At 35.4% G+C, this 22,730-nt stretch overlaps 4 protein-coding genes across 4 annotated transcripts; 3 read left to right on the top strand and 1 right to left on the bottom strand.

Moving 5' to 3' along the window:
• The first annotated feature begins 50 nt into the window (after positions 1–50).
• On the top strand, positions 51–1,391 carry LOC110658179 (septum site-determining protein minD homolog, chloroplastic). Its single transcript, XM_021815694.2, has one exon. It carries the CDS (start codon positions 173–175, stop codon positions 1,157–1,159), a length of 987 nt encoding a protein of 328 aa, XP_021671386.2. The 5' UTR covers positions 51–172; the 3' UTR covers positions 1,160–1,391.
• A 6,831-nt stretch (positions 1,392–8,222) lies between these two features.
• Positions 8,223–10,491, bottom strand: LOC110658181 (beta-carotene hydroxylase 2, chloroplastic). The gene is made up of 7 exons (XM_021815696.2): positions 9,880–10,491; positions 9,733–9,792; positions 9,567–9,638; positions 9,215–9,349; positions 8,933–9,058; positions 8,640–8,696; positions 8,223–8,538 (listed from the first exon to the last, which is right to left on the bottom strand). The coding sequence occupies exons 1-7, from the start codon at positions 10,267–10,269 to the stop codon at positions 8,476–8,478; spliced, it is 903 nt and encodes a 300-aa protein (XP_021671388.2). The 5' UTR covers positions 10,270–10,491; the 3' UTR covers positions 8,223–8,475.
• A 7,192-nt stretch (positions 10,492–17,683) lies between these two features.
• On the top strand, positions 17,684–19,959 carry LOC110658130 (probable polygalacturonase). The gene is made up of 6 exons (XM_058139617.1): positions 17,684–17,998; positions 18,085–18,414; positions 18,498–18,618; positions 18,712–18,886; positions 18,983–19,053; positions 19,146–19,959. The coding sequence occupies exons 1-6, from the start codon at positions 17,981–17,983 to the stop codon at positions 19,880–19,882; spliced, it is 1,452 nt and encodes a 483-aa protein (XP_057995600.1). The 5' UTR covers positions 17,684–17,980; the 3' UTR covers positions 19,883–19,959.
• Positions 19,960–20,374: 415 nt separating this feature from the next.
• Positions 20,375–22,650, top strand: LOC110658139 (probable polygalacturonase). The gene is made up of 6 exons (XM_058139684.1): positions 20,375–20,442; positions 20,654–20,986; positions 21,095–21,215; positions 21,304–21,478; positions 21,555–21,625; positions 21,885–22,650. The coding sequence occupies exons 1-6, from the start codon at positions 20,410–20,412 to the stop codon at positions 22,568–22,570; spliced, it is 1,419 nt and encodes a 472-aa protein (XP_057995667.1). The 5' UTR covers positions 20,375–20,409; the 3' UTR covers positions 22,571–22,650.
• The last annotated feature ends 80 nt before the right edge of the window (positions 22,651–22,730 follow it).

Below are 22,730 nucleotides of genomic sequence, written 5' to 3'. Positions count from 1 at the left end.
TATTTGGGCTTTGGGCTCTCAATGTTAGAACATAAAAGCCCAACTCATGTCACTGAGAGAGTGACTGCTGGCTAGTGAGAATCTTTCTATGCTGTCTTCCATCCTCCGTCCGATGATCTGATCCAATCAAACGATCTTCGTCTTCCTTCGTCTCTAAACCCTTTACTTAACAATGATATCTCTTAAACCCCTTCCTACCAACCTGAATTCCTCATTCTTCCGCTCCTTAACCCCATTTAAACTCTTCACTCCCAAAACCCAAACCCTAAAATCCTCAAAATCCCATTCCCATTCCGCTATTAAATCCGTCCTCCAATGGAATAGGAAGCCCGAATTGGCTGGAGAGACCCCACGCGTTGTAGTAATCACCTCCGGCAAAGGTGGCGTCGGCAAGACAACCACCACCGCGAATGTCGGCCTCTCATTGGCTCGTCTCGGCTTCTCCGTCGTAGCGATCGACGCCGATGTTGGTCTACGAAATCTTGACCTTCTCCTGGGCCTTGAAAATCGCGTGAATTATACCCTCGTTGAGGTTATGAACGGCGATTGCCGCCTGGACCAAGCCCTAGTGCGTGACAAACGGTGGTCCAATTTCGAGCTTCTGTGCATCTCGAAACCTCGCTCGAAGCTGCCATTGGGATTCGGTGGCAAGGCACTGGTTTGGCTGGTGGAGGCACTAAAAACCAGGCCAGAAGGCTGCCCAGATTTTATAATTATAGATTGTCCGGCGGGGATCGATGCAGGGTTCATTACGGCCATAACTCCAGCGAATGAGGCAGTGCTCGTCTCAACACCCGACATTACGAGCCTGCGAGACGCGGATAGAGTAACGGGGCTGTTGGAGTGCGATGGGATTAGGGATATAAAGATGGTTGTGAATAGAGTGAGGACTGATATGATTAAAGGCGAGGACATGATGTCAGTGCTGGATGTGCAGGAGATGTTGGGGTTGGCGTTGTTGGGGGTGATTCCAGAGGATTCAGAAGTGATTAGGAGCACCAATAGGGGATACCCACTTGTGTTGAATAAGCCCCCTACACTGGCAGGGTTGGCGTTCGAGCAGGCTGCTTGGAGACTTGTTGAGCAGGATACTATGAAGGCTGTTATGGTGGAGGAGGAGCCCAAGAAACGTGGGTTTTTCTCCCTTTTTGGAGGATAAACATTGGTTGCTTGCTGTTATTTGCTTTACGTTAAATTTTGCAAGCTAATTGTTGGCTGTGTGAAGGGGAGAGGGAGCTGTGTACAGTTGGTTAGTGATGTTTTATGTTTTGATTTTTTTTTTCAGTGATTTGAAGTTTCCGATAGAGATATTTCTTGTATTAGTTCTTGGGCTGCTAATTTGGATGCCCTTGTTGTTGAATGAGGATTGTTTTTTTCCATTTTTCAGTTAATTTTGTCTCTTGAATGGAGGATGATATATCAGTTCATCGTCATTGTGGGTAACATATGGTAAAGGAACGTGAAAGTTCATTATTATAAAATTCAGCTTTTATTGGATGGATGCTCATAATTAGGAGAAATTAAAACACTCACCAAGCAGAAGAAGGGGGATTGATGGACTATTTCGAGGAGAACTGGCCCTTCCAAATTTGAAACCATTGCAGCAGAAGATAACTAGAAGGGGAGGATTAAGTGCTGTGTCGATAACATTACAGCAGGAGGTAGTCAATTGCTCTGATAATTCAAATCCATCTAGGTGATTACTAATAGAAAATCGATTCCATCATGAAAGGAGGAAATAATCTTTTTGGGTCTATTGGAAAATACGCACATATCAAAATGACCGCGGCATAGTTTCATCGTCAATGGGGAAATAACCAGAGCAAGCAACTGATTTGGTTATTTAGATGGTCGAAGGGACTGATTCTAATGAAGCAACTACAACTGATTTGGCATATAAAATCCATAAATAAGTGGACTTTGCCTAACAGCTAAGGCCCAACTTCTAATCTCATTTCATTCTTACAATTAAATGGACTTGGGCTTTAGCTCTCACGGACAAGTGATTTCAATGGACCCAAACAACCTAAACTGTTGGCAGACCTTTCAGAGACCTGTCAGCCCGATGTGTCACCTGTATATTTATCTTTCAGTTATTTCATTCCTCAGTTTTGTTAGCATGGTTTGAGAATAGTTGTGAACACATGGGAAAAGGATACCAACTTGCCAGTTACAAAGATGGACCCAATAGCTCCAGTTATGGTTCAATGAGTGGCTCTGAAGATTTTGCAGACCAGTGGGTATAGAAAATCGTTGCCAGCAATCCACAGTCCATAACAATAATAATAATAAATAATTCCTCACCCCAAAATTCTGTATGCTGAATTTGCTGATGGGCTCACCTATAGTGATTTTTATTTTGGTTGAAATCAAATTGTAAGTGCAGTACATAACGTTTTAAATTTCTTATATAATTTTATTTTATTTTTATTATATATAAGGTGACATTCTCTTATTCAACAAATTATTCTAATGTTTGAGATTAACCATAGAAAATAAAGAAATTATACAATAAAATAATTATTTCATATTAATATTTAATATAAAATGACAACTCAATAATCATTTTATTGGATAATTATTATCTATAATTTATTAGAGGAGTCCCCTCACTCTTTAGGTGAAGGTCAAAATCAAAAACCCATTTGATATTTGGATACAGCAATCAAAAGTTGGTGATCCTGTGACCAACAAGAAGATAACATTGTTCTTTTGAACTTTTCCAAATTATCCTCACTAATCTAATTATAGATTAGCGGGTGCACGTCTTTATCCATTTTGTTAGGACGGTTAAGTGCATGAGCCACTCAGATCACATTTTCAATTATGTAGTATTATTGCTAGAGATGAGATGAATGGTATTGCAGGGTTAACACGTAGCTATGTCAGCCTTAATATACTTCCGTTCGCTCTGTTAAGTCTCATGAATATTCGAAAAAAAAAAATCATATATATAATTTAAATAATTTTTTTTGTAACGGCACACTTAAATCTGATTCATTTTATTAATATCATGTTAGAGTCAATCTAATATTGATAATTGATTACTCATAAAAATTTAATTTTATAAATTTTATATTTTAAATGTGAATCCTACACATGAAGAGAGTGTCTCAAATTTTACATCAATTGATTATATATATATATATATATTAACCAGTGTTGATTTATGCTAAGAAACACAGTAAAATTATTTAAAATTTATAAAATATTTAATTTGAATTTATATAAATTGATTAAAAAATTTATTATAAATAAAAAAACTTGATAGTGCTAAAATTATTTTTAAAATTATAATCACAATTTGCAATTTAACTCAATAAAATTAATTTAATTAATATGAATGAGAATTTTACTTTTTAATTAATTAGAATTCAACTTCTTTAAAGTATTTTAAAATTGTTTAAACATTTTGAATATGTTAAGTTAACATGTAGGAGTGCCTTTAAAATCATTCCAGAAAGAAATTTAATTTTAATGTACATAAACTAATAAAAAAATTAATCTTAAATATTAAAGATTAATTTATAATTAAAAATTTATAATTTAGACTCTATTTATTTCGTAAAAAATATTTTTTTAACATATTTTTTAACATATGAATACTAAAAAAATATTAATAAAAAATATTTTTCTAAAAAAAAATTATGTAATTTAAAAAAAAAAAATTTAAAAATAAAATTATTTTTTAAACTTTCACAATTTATATATATATATATATATAAACATACTATTAGTTTAACATTATAATTAAATAATGAAATTATTTTTCATATGTAATAATTATTTTTCACGAAACAGAGAAAAACTTAAATTCAATAGTGTAAAATCCAGCTTCTTCCTACCATTTGACTTGCAACAAAGTTCACTAAAGAAATTTCCTCGCTATTCAATCCTTATCACCTAATAACGTGAAAGAATCATACTCCTAATTAACTTCTGCGTTGTGGCAAAAATAAAGCCAAGCACTTGGCCTAACTTTTTAATTAACTTTTTTTTTGGGTGACAAAGGAGGGAAACCTACAGCTACTCTAGGCAAACTCTAGAGTAAGCCACACCAATGACATCATGCGCTAGCCAAGGAAACAGCTCTGGAGGAGGCGTATCAAGCCTAACAACACCCAACTGGGAAGTTCTCAGCAATTCGGGCTAAACAATCAGCAGCCTGATTAGCTTCCCTGTAAACAAATTTTAGCTGCACTTCCCAATCCAAATTAATAAGCTGCTTAATTGCTTGACTCCAGGGCTGAAAAGAACTCTCTACTTTATGAGCAGAAATAATAGAATTAACCACACTCTGATTATCACACTCAGCCACCACCCTTCTCAGTCCCAAGTCCCAACTTAGTCTCAAACCTTCAACCAACGCTTTTGCCTCTGCTTGCTCAATTGAGAGTCTACCAAAAGTAGCTCCAAATCCAGCAACCCACTCTCCATAATCATTCCTCATCATACCACCACCAGAAGCAACACCATTCCTCTTCATCCACATTCAACTTAAACCAACTACTAGGAAACTTTTTCATTGTTGATATTAGCCTTGAAAATAATAATATTAAATTGTAAGATAAAATTAATGTATGTTTATATCTCTAGGCATAATAAAGGAGGAACAATCCCAATCCCAGTGAACCAAAAGTAAAGAAGGATGCAATTCTTGCTTTCAAACATTCTCACTCATGGATGGATAGGAATGAAGAATTCAGTTGATGGAATTCGCATTATACACACTCACTGTTTATTTTGACTTCCTCTGCAAATGAATGAAGAGGATGAGGTGATCACAGTTTTAAAGAGGATTTTAATATTGTTTAATTAAATTTTATTAATTAATATAACATATTATTGAACAAACTATATATTATATAATATGTTATTTCTTTCTATTATTAGAGCAAGTATATAACTCCGCCTAAGTAGTTTGTGCTTAGCCGGTCCCAAACTCGGATAAAGGAGGAGGGTTGTGGTAGGTGACAACCAGCGTAAAAATTTCTTCACACCTTATGATATGGATTCAAATGATATAAACGTTGGGGCGTCCTCTACTAATGACACGCTACATCGGAGCCCGGGTGTAGTGAGAAATATGCAAGGGTGTAGTGCGTTCACTGAAAGCAAAGCACCATGCCGGCCCCTGGTGTGGTGTTAAGTGAGCAAAGGTTTCCACATCATGGACGAGTGTGGGTAAAGAAGTTAGTCCATAGGATAGATAGTAGAACAGATAGTGGAACAGAATACAAGATAAACATAGAAAATAATAGAAAATATCATAAAAGGAGACCCATTAGGAAGGAACAGAATAGGAGAAGGATCAGGGTTGGTATTTGGAATGTTGGATCACTTACAAGAAAATTAATGGAACTTGTGGATATCTTGGAAAGAGAAGGGTGAATATTGCTTGCATTCAAGAGACTAAATGGGTAGGAGAGAAAAACAAAGAAGTGAGTAATTCAGGATATAAACTGTGGTTTACCGGAAAGGAGAGAGATAAGAACGAAGTGAGCATAATCATAGACAGGACATTGAAAGACGCTGTAATAGCTGTGAAAAGAGTAGGAGATAGAATTATATTAGTAAAGCTAGTACTAGAAGGAAAAACAATAAATGTAATTAGTGCTTATGCCCTACAAATAGGACTATATAGTGAGAGTAAACAAATGTTTTGGGAAGATATGGATGATTTAATGCAAAGCATACCGAATGAAGAGAATATTTTCATTGGTGGAGATTTGAATGGACATATAGGAAGTGATAGGCAAGGCTATGAGAATGTTCATGAAGGTTTTGGTTTTGATAGTCGAAATGAGGAGGGAAAAAACATTCTGGATTTTGCTATGGCATACGATCTAATACTAGCAAATACCTATTTTATAAAAAGAGAGTCACATTTAGTGACTTTCAAAAATGGGCAACATAGAAGCCAAATCAACTTCCTCTTAACCAGGAAGACAAATAGAGCTCTATGCAAAGATTGTAAGGTCATTCCAGGATAGGTTTTAACAAGTAAACATCGGTTAGTGGTCTTGAATGTCAAATTTAGGAACAATTCAAGTAAGGTCAGAAGAAATAGTGTAGCTAGAACAAAGTGGTGGGAGTTCAAAGGAGTAAAGTAAGTGAAGTTCAAAAATGAGCTTCTCGAGTCCGAAGCATGGAAGCTGAATATAGAGGCCAATAATATATAGGTACAGATGGCATCAAAGATTAGAGAAGTAGCTAGAAAAGTACTTGGAGAGTCTAAAGGACATGGACAACTCTCAAAAAAGAGATGGTGGTGGAATGAGAAAGTACAAAAGGCAGTGAAGAGAAAAAGGGAATGGTATAAGAAATTACCTAAATGTGATAATAATGAGGCATATGAACAGTACAAGATAGCAAAGAAAGAGGCAAAAAAGGCGGTTAGTCAAGTAAGAGCACAGGCATTTGAAAAGTTATATGAGAAACTTGGAACTAAAGAAAGGGAGAAAGATATTTATAGATTAGCAAAGAGGAGAGAAAGAAAATGTCAAGATCTCAATCAAGTTAGGTGCATTGAGGATAAAGAAGGAAAAGTGTTGGTAAAAGATGAGGACATTAAAAAAAGATAGAGAAATTATTTTAATAGTCTCTTTAATAATAGTCAAAATGGTAATAGCGTGAATATAGACTATAGAATGATAGAAAAGAATGTGAATTATACTAGAAGGATTAGATCTTTAGAAGTAAAAAAAGCACTTAAGAGAATGAAAGTGGGTAAAGCCTGTGAACCCGATGGAATACCAATTGAAGTGTGGAAGTGTTTGGGAGATATGGGAGTGGCATGATTAACTAAATTATTTAATAAGATTCTAAACTCAAAAAAAATGCCTGATGAATGGAGGAGGAGTATTTTAGTACCTATTTTTAAAAATAAGGGAGACATACAGAGTTGCTCGAACTATAGGGGAATTAAATTCATGAGCCATATTATGAAGTTGTGAGAGAGAGTTGTGGAATATCGACTACATCATGATACTTCTATCTCTCTCAATCAATTTGGCTTCATGCCCGGTCGTTCAACTATGGAAGCGATCTTTCTCATTAGAAGCTTGATAGAGAAATATAGAGATGTGAAGAAAGATCTACAAATGGTTTTTATTGATTTGGAGAAGGCTTATGATAGTGTTCCAAGAGATATCCTATGGAGTGTGTTAGAACAAAAAATGGTATCTATTAGTTATATACAAGTATTGAAAGATATGTATGAAGGAGCAACTACTATTGTGCGCACAGTGGGAGGGGACACAAGAGATTTTCCGATCTCAATTAAATTACACCAAGGATCAGCTATAAGCCCTTACCTTTTTACATTAGTTTTAGATGAATTGACGAAACATATACAAGAGAGTATTCCTTGGTATATGATGTTTGAGGATGATATTGTTCTGATAGATGAGACACGAGAAGGAGTCAATAGAAAGCTAGAGCTTTGGAGAAGTACTCTAGAGTCAAAGAGCTTTAAGTTAAGTAGAATGAAAACAGAATACATGCATTGCAAGTTCAGTGAAGGCCAAGCTAGTGATAGGGAAGGAGTTAGTTTGGATGGAGTGGTACTGTCTCAAAATAATCACTTTAAATATCTCGACTCAGTCCTTCAAGTAGATTGGGGATGTGAGGAGAATGTTAGTCATAGGATTAAAGATGGATGGTTGAAGTGGAGACGTGCCACGGGAGTTTTATGTGATCGTAAGATTCCCAATAAGTGAAAGGAAATTGTACCATACAGCCATACGATCGGCTATGTTATATGGTAGCGAGTGTTGAGCATTGAAGGAGTCGTATGCGTCTAAGATAAGAGTTTCAGAGATGAGAATGTTAAGGTGGATGAGTGGCCATACTAGACTAGATAAAGTCCGTAATGAGAGTATTAGAGAAAAGGTAGGAGTGGTACCAATTGAGGATAAGTTGAGAGAAAGGAGATTGAGGTGGTTTGGTCATGTGAAGCGTAGACATACGAAGGCTCCAGTTAGACAAATAGAGCACATTAGGTTAGAGGATAGAAAGAAAAAAAAAGAAATAGACCTAAATTGACTTGAAGAAGAGTAGTATAATATGACCTAGAAGCATTACAAATTTCTGAGGATTTAATCCAAAATTATTTAGAGTGGAGAAAGCGAATCTATATAGCCGACCTCAAATTTTTTGGATAAAAGCTTAGTTGAGTTGAGTATTATAGCAAGTATATGAGATACGTATGATAACACAAATTTACGAACTCAAACGAAAAACAGTATTACTCGACGTATGTAAATGATTTCAGGGCTCAAATACAGTGGCAATCAGTGACACACAGATTGCCGTGGCTTTTGGTATAGTTCCCACATAAAGTGAAAAATTGACGACCCCATTTTCAATTGTAATATGGAATAATAATATATTTCACTGACCACTATTGTTTCTCTACAATCTCCATTAACAAGTAATCCAAAATTGATCTCCTTAGCTGCCTTTTGTACTATTTTATTTTATTATCCTTTTGATTTGTTTTTCCAATTCTTCAAGGCCACCAACTTCTTCAACTTCCTGCAGGACCACAAAATGGAATAAGTAAATTTCATGCACTAATCACACACTCATATTGAACCCTTTAAAAAATAAATAAAATAGAGGCAGAAGAAGCCCACCTTAGGTCCCAGAAACAGCCCATATGGAACACCATTGAATTTATCCGAGTGATGGAGCTAAGACCAAGCATAAAAAAAAAAAATGACGGTTAGATTCTGTTTTCTGTTAGGGCAAAATAGATTCATATTTAAAAAAAAAAAAAAGAACAGGCGGTTGGAAATGATAATAAAACTGATGTTGGGAAGACGCGATTCCCTTTCCAATGCTTCACTAGCTAATAAATTGTCTTATCTGAGTCAGTAAAGATAGTGATGGTCCCGCGACGCACAGCACCATCACCCTGCAAATTTACCTGGTGGGCAGCAGCTACCTTCCTGAAATAGGGCACGTTCGCAATGGGACCCACTGGGAATCTCTTGTGAACAAGACCATCGTGGACAAACATGTAGGCCATCCCAAACACTGTAATTCCAAGACCCTGCTCCAAGTCAAATAGTCATTATGAGAATTTTTCAAGGGCATTTTAGTCACAAATTAATTTTGTCATTTACCATTAATTTTTAAATGATTAAACCGTTAATCAAGGAGCAAAATCTGATCAAGAAAGATACTGGACAGAGAAACTGAAACTTACTGCCCCAAAGCAAAGACCAGGAAAGAGGCCTTTATTGAAGAAGCCATAGGAGAGAAGTCCTATAGCTGGGACTGCATTGGTTATTGCAAATACATCATTTAGCTCAAATGGACCTTCTCTGGGTCGATGGTGAGACTGCAATCGAAAAGAATTCTCAATAATCCTTTCTGTTTGGTTGCAAAGAAAACGCAATAGAAAGAGAAGAAAATGAGAAATTTTATTAAGTTCTTGTCCTGCCGTTTCTAATATGATCCAAGATTCATACTCGAAAATTTTAAATTCTCCTTTTATTAATTACTCCTTGCAGTTCCATTGAATTTTGAAACAGGGAGGAGCATATCAATTATCATACCTCGTGCATATGCCATAAGGAAGCATGCCAGAGAGCTCTATGAGCCCATCTTGCCCAAAACTCCATCCCTACCTGAAACAAAAAACCCAATTCGATTCAACGTAAACAACAAGAACTACCCAAATTGGATAGAAAAGAAGGAAGAAAATTGGAAATCTGTACTTACAGCAGCGCCCACTGAGAGAGAAAATGTGCCAAACATTTCGAGCAAAGGCACCTCTCCACCCTACGCCATAAAGTATCCAATTTCAGAATAAATCTACATGGAAACATAATTGTGAAACTAGAGATAAAGAAGAATATTATAAAGTACCTCCATTTGCCAATAGAACCTGTAGTAACAAGCCATAACAGCCATGGAAGTAATCCCAAAACTCGACATCACAGCAGCAACCAAGTAAGTAAACCTCTCAGACCTCTTCCTAGACAATCTCTCCGCCACACGAGGCGTCAAGATCTGGTAATTTACTTCTTCGGACCGTTCTGGTTTATGATTCTCGATCTGGACACTCTGTTTTGAGTCTTCGAGGACAAAACAGATAGCGAAGCTGGTTTTCCTTCGACCAACACGAAATAAACTGTGATATCGAGTTGGAGAAGGAATTGAGAAAAGTGAAGTGGTTATGGGCTTTGGGAAGAGATTGGAAGCATGGATACAAAGGAAGGGCTTGAAGACGGGCGCGGCGGATAATCCAGCAGCCATCGAAGGGAGGTGGGTTAAACGGTTGAGAGCTTTCGAGCTTGAGATATATACAGGGAGGGAGAGCGAGCGGAAGAGAGTGGGAGAGGGGTAGGCCAGTAGGGTGCTGGAGAGAGAGGTATGTCGTGGTTGTGGAGAGGTTTTAGCGTGAACTGCGAGTTGTGGAGGGTTTGGAGCAAATGGTTAAATGCACGAAAACCACATCTCTTTTTTTTTTTTTTTTTTTTTGTTGGGGGGGGGGGAGGTGGGGGGTGGTGGTTTGGTCAGGCGTTGGCAATAAAATACTGTCGTCTACAGCGGGAAGAAAATCAACGTTACAACTGCCATTGTCTTTCACTGAAATTATAAAATTGCCATTCTATCGTCCCAGGACGGCGGGACCCAAAGTAGGTCGGGCAAATTTCGGTTAAATTTTGGTTTAGCTAGATTAAAATTCGGTTAAAAAAATAGGAAAAAAATAGTTAAAATTGAAAAATTAAGTTGAAATTATTTAATTTAATTTTTATTTTATTTTTTTAATTAATTTAATATTAATTATTCGTTTTAAAAATATCTTATTTTTCAATTTAATTCGATTAATTTATTCAAAAACTCAATTTAAACCAAACATTTCTCTTTCATAATGCTACACCATTTGCCTCACTCTCCTAACAGCATCCCTTCCTTTCCCTTCAACTTTCACTCGCATTCTTTCGCTTAGAGTCCAAACAATCATTTTCTTCTTTTTCTTTTTCTCCTTCTGTTTTTTCTATAGACTGTTATTTATTTAGATATTATTATTGTTATAAATAGCTGATATATGATTACAAGATAATGATGAGATGCAAATTAAGGTTGATTACAACAGATTGAAAGATATGTGCAAATGAGTTTGTTATAGATTAGGATAAGTGTTACAAATTAAGAAAATCACCATATTTCCTTTGTACTCCTGAAATTCAAATTAGATATAGGCTAAATTATTAATTTTGCTCAAAGATTTGCATGTCTAGAACTTGGCAAAGGGTTAGTGAGTACGTGTAACGAAGTGATAATCCACTTCAATGTGCTTAGTTCGTGCATATAACACTAGGTTGACAGTGAGATATGTTGCCCCAATATTGTCACACCATAATGTTGGGGTACTGGAGGGCAGCATGTTTATGTCAAAAAGAAGAGGCTGTAACAGGTCAATTCGGTAGTTGCGGCACCAATTGCTCGATACTCGGCTTTTGTGAAAGATTTGACAATTGTACACTACTTTTGGAGTGCTAAGAGATTAAATTCAATCTAAGAAAAGTTGCATACCCAGTTGTTGACTTAAGATCATTGGTATCACTAACCCAATCGGTGTTGCTATAGGTGTAAAGTTGGTGAGAGGAAGACCTTGTCAAATGTAAAACATAATTCTTCGTGTGTTGAAGATAACACAATATTCTCGTAACTGCAATCCAATGTTCCTCTGTGGGAGCATGCATAAATTGTAAAACTCTATTGACAGAGTAGGTAGCATCCCACAATAATTTCATAAAGAGATGCACATCTGAGCCTTTGTGAGCAAATCCTGCACATATTTTTACTGAGCAATAATCCAGTAGTTGTAACACCCCTATTTGTATAGCCTGGTATATTTCACTGTTCCGGTGACCGGTGTCGGTCCGGACAATTAAGGAGATTAGAACCAAACTTAAGACAACCAGAGAAACCATAAACACAAATAATTAGTAATGTCCAATTAGTTAAGTATAAATAAGAAAAACAGAACATAAGAAGTTAAACGAGCCTAGAGTCACAGCGATGGGTGACCTCATCGGGAACGACTGCGAAATCGTTTTAAACTCAAATTTCGAACCGTAAAATGTGACGCTGCGGTCCTTAGGACCATTATAAACATAGTGGAAAAGAGAAAATCACGAAAAAGAACTGTTAAGCCAGTCAAATAATTAGGTCAGGGAGCCGGAAGAAATATTGGATTGTTTGTAAACCGGGATGAACCGGCGAGGGGCAATTTGGTCAATTGACCCCGAGAGCTGACTCTTGACCTAATTGTCAAATAAAATCGGAGAAAAAAAAATTTCGGAATCGAGAATTAAATTAAAGAACTAATAGAAAAATAGAAAAAAAAAAGAAAAAAATGAAAAAGTAAAAAGGGTGATGACATCATGCATGACCTCATGCATGATGTCATAAAAGAATTAATTAAATTATTTATTAAATGGGATTTTGTGGTCTTCCATCAACTAAAATAAATAAAGAAAAGAAATGAAAAAAATCAATTTTGGTCTTCTTTTTCCTATTGTGCCGCCCACCTTTCCCTCACCTCTCCATTGAAGAACTCCATTAAAGCTTGAGTTAAGCTTTCTTCCAACTACTTCAATCCACTTTGACCTCAAAATAAACCATAAAAACTTGTTAGTTCAACTTGAGGAAGCTTTAGAAGAAGGAAAGAAAGGGAATAAGGGAGTGAAATTGAAGAATTGAAATTCAAGTGGAGGTAAGCAATTTACTTCGAAAATTTTAGTTTCTTATTTATGTATTTAGCTCAAGTAACTTAGATATTAACTGAAAATTAAAAGAAAAAGATTGTGAGGGACCAAACTAAAATTTTGACCTGTTGAAGGGAGTATGAATTGCATGAATTTAATGAGTTTGAATGAATTTAAAAGCTTTGATTAGTTGAATGGTTAAGGTTAAGTGCACTAATTGTGATTAAATGCATGAGATGGATGAGTTAGGGTTTGTGAACCAAAATTTGGAGAAATGCATAAATGATGACTTTGACCTATTGTGAGCTGAAAAATGGTCAATAATGACCAAAGGAGATGTGTGGGAATTATTGGAATGGAGGTCAAATTCGTAGGGTAAATGGTCATGCTGCTGGCAGCATGACCAAGCCTACTTTGAAGGACCAAAACGGAAATTTTACAAGTCCAATTGATATGGCACCAATTGGGGATGAAAATAGACATAAAATGGCACAATTTTCATTGAGGAACCATGCCCAAAAACTGACCAAAACCTAGTGAACCAATTGACCAAAGTTGGATAAGTGCAGGCTGCCACTGCACAAACTGACCAAATGAACAGTATTAGTTCATTTGGTCATAACTCGAGTTAGGCAAGTCAAAATGACCTGAAATTTTACCAGTAATTAGATAAGATATAGATCTAAAACTTTCATGAAGAACACAAGTCCAAATTCTGCCAGCAACCAAGCCATTTGGCCACCCCAAGTTGGTGACTCATATCTGCCAGCACCCAACTTTGCCCAGAAAATCTGGGTTATGTTCCATCCAGCAGCCCTGATTCAAAGGGTCATAACTTGAGCTAAAAAACTCCAATTGGGGTGATCCAAAAATGAGAATAAACTTTAGACATTAAGGAACATTTTCTATGAAGGAAGTTTTGCCAAATTCCAACAGTAAAATTGCCAATGGAACAGTGCAACTTGGAGCACCAAAACTGAAAATTTGACAACTTGGCCAAAAGGACTTAAGCTTTGAGAAAATGACCAAAACCAACAAATTTAATGACCAAAATGTGGTATGTGGGTGAAGTTGAAGTTCCCATACCTATTAAGCCTTAAAAAGTCAACAATTTGACTTGAATAGTGTAGTGAATAGTAACCCAAAACACAAAAACTTCAAGAACGTCAAAATTAGTACATTAAAGCTAGGTAAAAATGAAGTGAAATTTATTTTTAGATTTATGCTAAGTTAAGGTACTGAAACACTGTGAAATTATGTGTTTCAGCTGAAAAAGACTTGAAAACTCAAAGAGACTGAGTGAATGCTTCAAGGCGACTCTAGTCAGGTTTGTGCACAATAATAATTATTTAAATATTTTAAATCTCAAAAATTTGACTTCTTTGATTAATTATGTATTGTGTTGCCATTTTATAATCGTAAATGTGACTTTGGAAAGTGATCAGATTTCTCATAAATTGTTTGCATAAATTGTTTTGAATGGATTTTATGTTCACACTTAGTATGACAGTACCATATTATTTCTCCTCCATTTATGGGGTTGAGATCGTTTATTTTCCTCCCTCTCTGGCTTGCCAGTTGAGGTTGTAGATCGGATGAGTACTCATTAGCTAGCTAGCCACCTCCCTCATTGATTTCGATTAATGGGGTTGAGATTGCTTTGTCGTGGTGTACAACGCGGCATTGATAAGAAATTTTGTGTCATGGCTTAAGTTGTGTATGACTTTGGTAACACTGTGTTTATGAAATTGTTTGACTAAAATGTGTTTAATAGATTATTTGACAAAATGGTGTTATTATGAACTTTGATATTTGTGAAATATGATTGACAAATATTTAAATTGTGTTTGGCAATAAATGATTTATTTATTGTATTTTAAATTTTTATTGTGCACCACTGAGTATTTTTATACTCAGCGATAGCTTATTTTGCTGTCGCAGATAAGAGCAAGGAGAAAGCAGCAGAGTGAGCTGCTGTTAAATCGAGGACTACTCTAACCATTTTGTACGGGTATTATTTTATACCCTTGTAGATAATCTTAATGTAAATATAAAAATGTTGTATGTATCAATGTAGTTGAGCAGTTGTAAATAAATTGTAATAATATTATTTTGGATTCTCTTCTGTAAATTTAATATTTGTACATATGAATTTTCTACTTTATGCTTTGTGAATGGAGATATTAAATATTTTGAGATGAGAAATCTTGATTTGTATTGTGAAATTATTTTGAAGTGCATTGAATTGAGATGATTGAGTTATTGAAGGTTGGGAGTTGTGAAATATTTTTGGAAGTGTTTTTTTACAAAATTTTTATAAAATTTGCGGCAAAATTTAAAATGGACAAAATTTTTACTAATATTTAAACTTTGATTAAATGGTTTTTAATTCTCACCAAAATGCTCACCACTTCCAAAATGTAAGAAAATTGTTTTAAAATCCCTTGTAGGGTACTTAATGAGTTATCGGTAGGTGAAGTTCGGTAGTTCATTAAGTATTCTACGGGATCATGTTATGCCTTACAGAGGGGTAAGATGTGACAGTAGTTGTCTTCTTAACCTTTACTCCTATAAAATAATCCAAGTCTCCAAAATCCTTGAGCATGAAATTCTGATTTATAGAGCAAATCAATTCCTGGATAAACTTGGAGTAGCTACTCGTTAGTAAACAATTATCAACACAAGTCATATAAAAAGTCAATAGGCCATTTCGGTTGTAATAAAATAAAGAAGAATTTGTTGTGGATGCCCAAAAATCATTTTCCTTAAAAGTAGTCATCAACTTTTTATACCACTAGCATGGTGCTTATTGGAGACCATAAAGAGACTGGTGAAGTTTGCAAACATGGTTGGGTCTTTCTGAATCATGAAACCCCTTAGGCTCTTCCATAAAGACATTACCTTTCAAATCTCCATGAAGAAAGGTGTTCAAGACATCCAATTGACGAATTTTCCAATATCTAGAAATGGCAATAGACAGGATAACCGAATGGTTGCTAGCTTAATGAAATCCCTTGGCCACAAGACGCACTTTGTAGCACTCAATAGATCCATAAGACGTATGCTTAATCTGGAAGACTCACTTACAACTCACTGTGTTTTGAGTAGCCGAGCAAGGTACCAAAGACCATGTTCTTATTTTAATCAAGGCATTCAATTCGTCATTCATAGTAGCTCACCATTTATGGTCCTGTATAGCTTGAGAATGACAAGTAGGAACAGCTGTGGATGAATCGAAAATGGCAGCAAAGAAGAGTCTTAGTTTTAATGTAGGTCATTACAACATAAAGATTCTTAATAAACTATTGTTTATTGAGATATTATTGCTGCTATAAATAGCTAATATAGAATTACAAGATAATGATGAGATACAAGCTAAGGTTGATTACAACACATTGAAAGATATGTGTAGATGAGTTTGTTAAATTAGGATAAGTGTTACATATTAGGATAATCATTATCTCTCCTTTACACTTCACTAATAACAAGTTACATTATCAAACGTTCAAATGCAAATGCAATTTTAACATTTGAACGAGCTCGCAACATCGTTTCCAAATCTCTTGACACCATTTATCAAGCTAATGTCTAATGATGTTCTCATTGAAAAATACCATTTGTTATGGCTCAAGAATCTCCGCCATCCTTTGCTTTCCCAAGCTATCTAGTCTTTGTGCATATTTTTGCCGATTACTTGGTTTTATTCATTGTTAGGTTTTTTTTGAGATTTTATTATAAATTGTTGGATTAAATGTGAAATCTGTATATTAATCATTGCTTTTTTGTGAGAATAATTTTAATTTTACATTCATCATTTATGCCTTTATTGTGTGGGTGTGTTTGTTAAAGAAAAACATTAGCCAAATCTAACGAATAGAATTGAATTAAAATTTTTAGTTTAAATCAATTTAATTTTATGTACTTTTTAATTTGATTTAATTTTTAAAATTATGAATTTGAATCCATTTAAAACCCAACTGAATGATTTCACATAGATCGATGGCTGTTACGTTGCTTTAATTTTCTTCACTATGTAAGTTAGATGTCTTACTTCAAAGTTTCAATTGTAACTACCAGGGCAGAAAGCATAGTAGAATAAGCGTAGTTTTGAAAGCTTGGAAGGGGTAAATAATGGAGAAGTGGAGGTTGATGTTTTCTTGCGAGTACGAACGTACAGGTGTCATAATCACACAGGAGAATGAGAGGCGGTTATGCTGCCACAGGATTGCGGAGTTGTCTACAACGAATCACATTTCTTGTTTTCAATTTTTGACTCCTTTTGGATTTTCGCTTTGGATTTCTAGCTTCTGCATCGCGCCACGTAGCTTCCCTTGTTATCGCTAACCTATCCGGAGCTTTTTGGTGGTCGGTTGTTGTCTGCCACTTGGATTTGCTTCATTGGTCGACATTTTGACATTGGCTACGGCTCTACTAGCCATCTCCTGAGGCACTTGGGTCGGGTTGACCAAAGCATGCCGGACCCATTGGGTTGCCGAAAGACGAAACATTTTGGATGAAAGTAATTTTCAATTGATGAAAGTAACGGCTACATGCTTTGAATGCTGAGTCACTTTTCCTATGAATTTGATTAGAAACAGTTTTTGTAGTTCTAGTTAAATTGCAGCCCAGTAACGTAAGGGGAAAAATTTTTTTTGTCGTTTTATCTAACCTACTACCAACAACAGCCATCATTTCTTTTGATACACCATTGTAGAACACCACCCCACATGCATTGATTCCAAAAACCACCCAAGCCTAACAGTTGAGTGAGGCTATAAAAATTTCAAGCTTATATAAAGATGAGTAATTGAATGGAGAGCAATTGAATGGGCTAGTGTTACAATTTTGTTTAAAATTTTCAATTACTTTCTTTATTATCAACATTTATTTTGGATTTAATCCATTTGAGAAGCATATTTTAGTATTTACCTTAATTGTCGATTAAAATTCAAATTTTGATATTAAACCAAAATGGTATTTTTCTAATTTGAGAGTATATTATCAAAAACATGTCATTCCGCAGAAATTATTACCTTAATATTGGCCTAAATGAATGTCTAATTAGCCCACAGAATACTCGAAACATCCCTATTTGATATCAAAATCAAGAACTATATATGCTAACTGAATCTCACTTATGGGGATTTCTTTATGAATTTTCAATCTAAGCATACTCTCTCTATATATTCTATCTATTTCTCCAGTAAAAATATTCTTCTTCACCTTCATTTTCCACAAGCAGAAGGAACATGTCTACCAAATACCATGTAGTTTGTCTGTTGCTCTCTTCAATTTTTCTTTTTGTCTTGTTTCCATTTTCAAACTATGTGACAAATAACTTATTTCTCTACAGATTGTTGAGGTCATCTCAATTATTTTAATATTGGGATCACTTGCTTCAAGGCTTGTTGAATGCAGAAATGTTATTTCAGATACCGTACGATACCAAGCAATTAATTGTCGCAGGCACAGTGCAGTTTTGACAGATTTTGGAGGGGTTGGTGATGGAAAAACATCTAATACAATTGCTTTTCAATCAGCAATTGCTAATCTAAGCAACTATGCATCAGATGGTGGAGCACAGCTTGTTGTACCACCTGGAAAATGGTTAACTGGGAGCTTCAATCTCACTAGTCATTTCACTCTTTTTCTGCATAAAGATGCTGTTCTTCTTGCTTCTCAGGTATAGAAAAATTCTTTTCTATTGCTGATGGGTTGGAATGTTTGTCATTTTATTTATCTTGTATTATTTGATCAAATGGGCAGGACGAGGCAGAATGGCCTGTTCTTCCTCCATTGCCATCGTATGGAAGAGGAAGAGATGCACCTGGTGGAAGGTATAGCAGTCTAATTTTTGGTACAAACCTCACGGATGTGGTGATTACAGGTAATTCAAATTTAGCACTCTACTTTATAAAATCTAAAAGTTTATTCTACGTATGAATTTTTAATGAATGTGGATTAATAATTCTCTCATTAGGTAATAATGGCACGATCGATGGGCAGGGTGCAACTTGGTGGGACAAGTTCCACAAGGGTCTGTTGAATCTGACCAGACCTTATCTTATTGAAATTTTGTACTCTCGTCTTATTCAAATATCCAATCTTACTTTAATAAACTCCCCATCATGGAATGTTCATCCCACGTATAGCAGGTTTTTACCATTGTTGTCCACTCATCATCAAACTCTTCACTATGTTTTTACACATAAATCGATGAGAACTGAGAACATTTTCGATTAAAATTGCAGTTATGTTTTGGTCCAAGGGCTGACCATTCTTGCACCAATTGATTCCCCTAACACAGATGGGATCAATCCAGGTCTGTTTGTTTAATTAGATTCTAATTTATTTCTTTTCAAGCTTTCGACCCTGTAAATTTCACTCAGAAATTCAATGGTGGTTGTTTTCTAGACTCGTGCAGAAACGCTAGAATCCAAGATTGCTACATAGTTTCAGGGGACGACTGCATTGCAGTTAAAAGTGGTTGGGATCAATATGGAATCAAAGTTGGAATTCCTACAAAGCATCTGGTGATAAGAAGGATAACCTGCATTTCTCCTGACAGTGCAACCATTGCTCTTGGCAGTGAAATGTCCGGTGGAATCCAGGACGTTAGAGCTGAAGATATCACAGCAATCAACACTCAATCCGGCGTCAGAATCAAAACTGCAGTAGGAAGAGGAGCTTATGTCAAAGACATTTTTGTGAGAAGAATGAACCTCACCGCAATGAAGTATGTTTTTTGGATGACAGGCTCTTATGGATCACACCCAGATCAAGGATATGATCCAAATGCACTGCCTAATATTACCCAAATAAATTACAGAGACGTTGTGGCTCAGAATGTGACCTATTCTGCGAGACTTGATGGGATTAAAAATGATCCTTTTACGGGTATTTGCATTTCTAGTGTAAATATAACATTGACAGAGAAACCAAAGGAACTACAATGGAATTGCACTGATATAAAGGGCGTTACCAGTAATGTGACTCCTGAGCCGTGTAATTTGCTGCCTCCTGCGAAAAATAAGATCGATTGTCCTTTTCCAGAAGCTATACTTCCAATTGATTATGTTCAGCTCAAAACCTGCTATGCCGCCAGGCCGCAGCTGTTGGGTTCCATGTTAATTATTAGGAGCAATGAATAAAATTAATTATTTAGGTGACTAATTTTTCTTTTTTTTTTTAATCAATAATTAATCGATTTCGTTTTAATTTTTATAATAAGGGGTCTTAGTTTTTGAATATTTTCTATGGTTTTTTTCTTTATTTTTTAATCATTAATGGATAAAGTAATTTTGACATTTAAAAAACAAGGTAAACTTTCTGATTTTTATGATACTTTGAATTAGTCCATTTTTTTTCCTATATTTTTTCGTTTATGTCGAAATTCAATTTTTAAATATATTAAAATAATTATAAAATATAAATAATAACCTCGCAAATCGCGGGTTTGCAACCTATTTATGGTTTTTTGCCTGAAATGAACACCACAATCATGCCGTTAATTCGAGCAACTTTGATTTTTTAAATCTAAAAATAACGATACCTTAATTAGGATAATTCCCGTATTTTTCTCTTAATTTTTATATAAAGGATTTCTCTTCAAATTATCTTCGATCAAATTAAGAACAATAATTTTAAAAAAATATATCTGGGCTTCAGTTTTCACAAAATGTCTTTGCCCTCAAAATCCCGTCAACTTAATGTAAGTTTTCTTTTCTTTTGATAGAAGTAATTCTTTTTTTGGATTAGCTAATGGGTTTAAACTAGTTTGCTCAATTTCTTGATTTCTTCGTCAATAAAAAAAAAAATCTTGGTTTCTTCGTCTTATTTCTACCATCATTCCTTTAACTTTAGATTTTTTTTTTATTTGTGTTAATTAAAATATTAAAAATAATTATATATATATTTTACAGATTTTCTTTACCATTATTCTGCTGGGATCAATTAGTGATACAATATCAGAAAGCAAAAATGAAAACACTTTAAAAACAGAAGGCGCAGTAGCGTACCCTGCGATCAATTGTAGAAAGCATAGCGCATCTTTAACAGAATTTGGAGGAGTTGGTGACGGAAAAACATTGAACACAAAGGCATTTCAATCTGCTATTGCCAATCTAAGCCAATATGGTCCTGATGGTGGAGCACAGCTTATTGTACCACCAGGTAAATGGTTAACTGGAAGCTTTAACCTTACTAGCCATTTCACCCTTTTTCTACAAGAGGGTGCTGTTCTTCTCGCTTCTCAGGTACTAATCCCCCTTTTTATTTTTGTTTGATTTTCCTCTGATCGGTGAATATTGTATGAAAGAGTACTATATATATTGAATAAACTTGCATGGTGATCATATGGGCAGAATGAGGCAGATTTTCCTATAATCGATACATTACCTTCTTATGGGAGAGAGCAAAATTTTACTGATGGAAGATTCGCCAGCCTTATTCTTGGAATGAACCTCACTGACGTTGTAATTACTGGTAATAATTACACATTATTACTGTCCCATGATTAACTAATTAAGCGCCCATGTTAATACTCTCCTTTGGGATTTTTTGCACTCTTCAGGTCATAATGGCACGATTGATGGGCAGGGTGCTCCCTGGTGGGACAGGTACAAGCAGGGTCTATTAAAGGCGACCAGGCCATTTCTAATTGAGCTCTTGTACACTAATCAGCTCCAAATATCGAACATTACTTTAACTAATTCTCCATCTTGGCACGTCCATCCTATATATTGCAGGTTTGTTGATGTTTATTATGAGCACAATGGCCCATTTTTTCATATTGTTCTGATGAAATTATTTTGCAATATGCAGTAATGTGGTGATTCAGGAGGTGACGATTCTTGCTCCTGTTGAAGTCCCCAATACAGATGGCATTAACCCAGGTTAGATCACTTACATTATCTTTTCATTAGAAGTTGGACTGTATGTTCTTAGTCTTACTCCTCTTTCACCAATTTTTGATGGATTATGGTTGCTATGGATAATTTCCCGTTTGTATCAGACAAAGTCGCAGTTCTTTTGCTTTTGAGATTAGGGCTATCATGTTCATTCTTGTTGAGAGCCAATGTGTTGGTTTAGCTTTAATAATCCTGTGTTGTATGGTAGCAGGATTACAATTCATTGAATAACTCCATTTTTCAGATTCATGCACAAACGTTCGGATGGAAGACTGTTACATTGTCTCGGGAGATGACTGCATTGCTATTAAAAGTGGATGGGACCAGTACGGAATTAAAGTTGGAATGCCCACGCAACATCTTGTTGTAAGAAGGCTAACCTGCATTTCCCCAAAGAGTGCTACCATAGCAATTGGTAGTGAGATGTCCGGTGGAATTCAAGATGTTAGAGTAGAGGATGTCACAGCCATCAATACTGAATCTGGTGTTAGGATCAAAACTGCACCTGGAAGAGGAGGCTATGTTAAAGACATATTTGTAAGGAGGATGACCATGAAGACCATGAAGTATGTTTTTTGGATTACAGGCGCTTACAAGACACACGTAGATAATGGGTATGATCCAAATGCACTGGCTCAGATTAACAATATAAATTACAGAGACATTGTAGCAGAAAATGTGAATATCACAGCATCGCTTGATGGATTTGATAAGGCTCCCTTTACTGGAATCTGCATTTCTAATGCAACTGTAACATTGAGTGAAACTGCTAAAAAGGTGCAATGGAACTGCACTAACATACAGGGAGTTACAAACAATGTGACCCCTCAACCTTGTGATTTATTGCCCCAAAAAGCCATGGACTGCTCTTTCCCAGAGGATAAGCTGCCAATTGAAACCATTCAAATGCAAACTTGTACTCTGATGTGAATATATTATAATTATATATTCATGCTGTAAATGATTGGTTGGTAGAATTATTGTCAACCATGCTTCATTCCATAATAAGAAGAAAAATTGCATTTTTTTTTTATGTTATTATGCTTTTAAAGGTTACTAAGAGATGTTTGGTTCAATTATTATTATTATT

This window comes from Hevea brasiliensis, chromosome 17 (genome assembly GCF_030052815.1).
Source record: "Hevea brasiliensis isolate MT/VB/25A 57/8 chromosome 17, ASM3005281v1, whole genome shotgun sequence".
NCBI lineage: Eukaryota > Viridiplantae > Streptophyta > Magnoliopsida > Malpighiales > Euphorbiaceae > Hevea > Hevea brasiliensis.
Note: the sequence above shows the minus strand (reverse complement) of the source record. Positions and strands in the feature narration are given on the sequence as shown.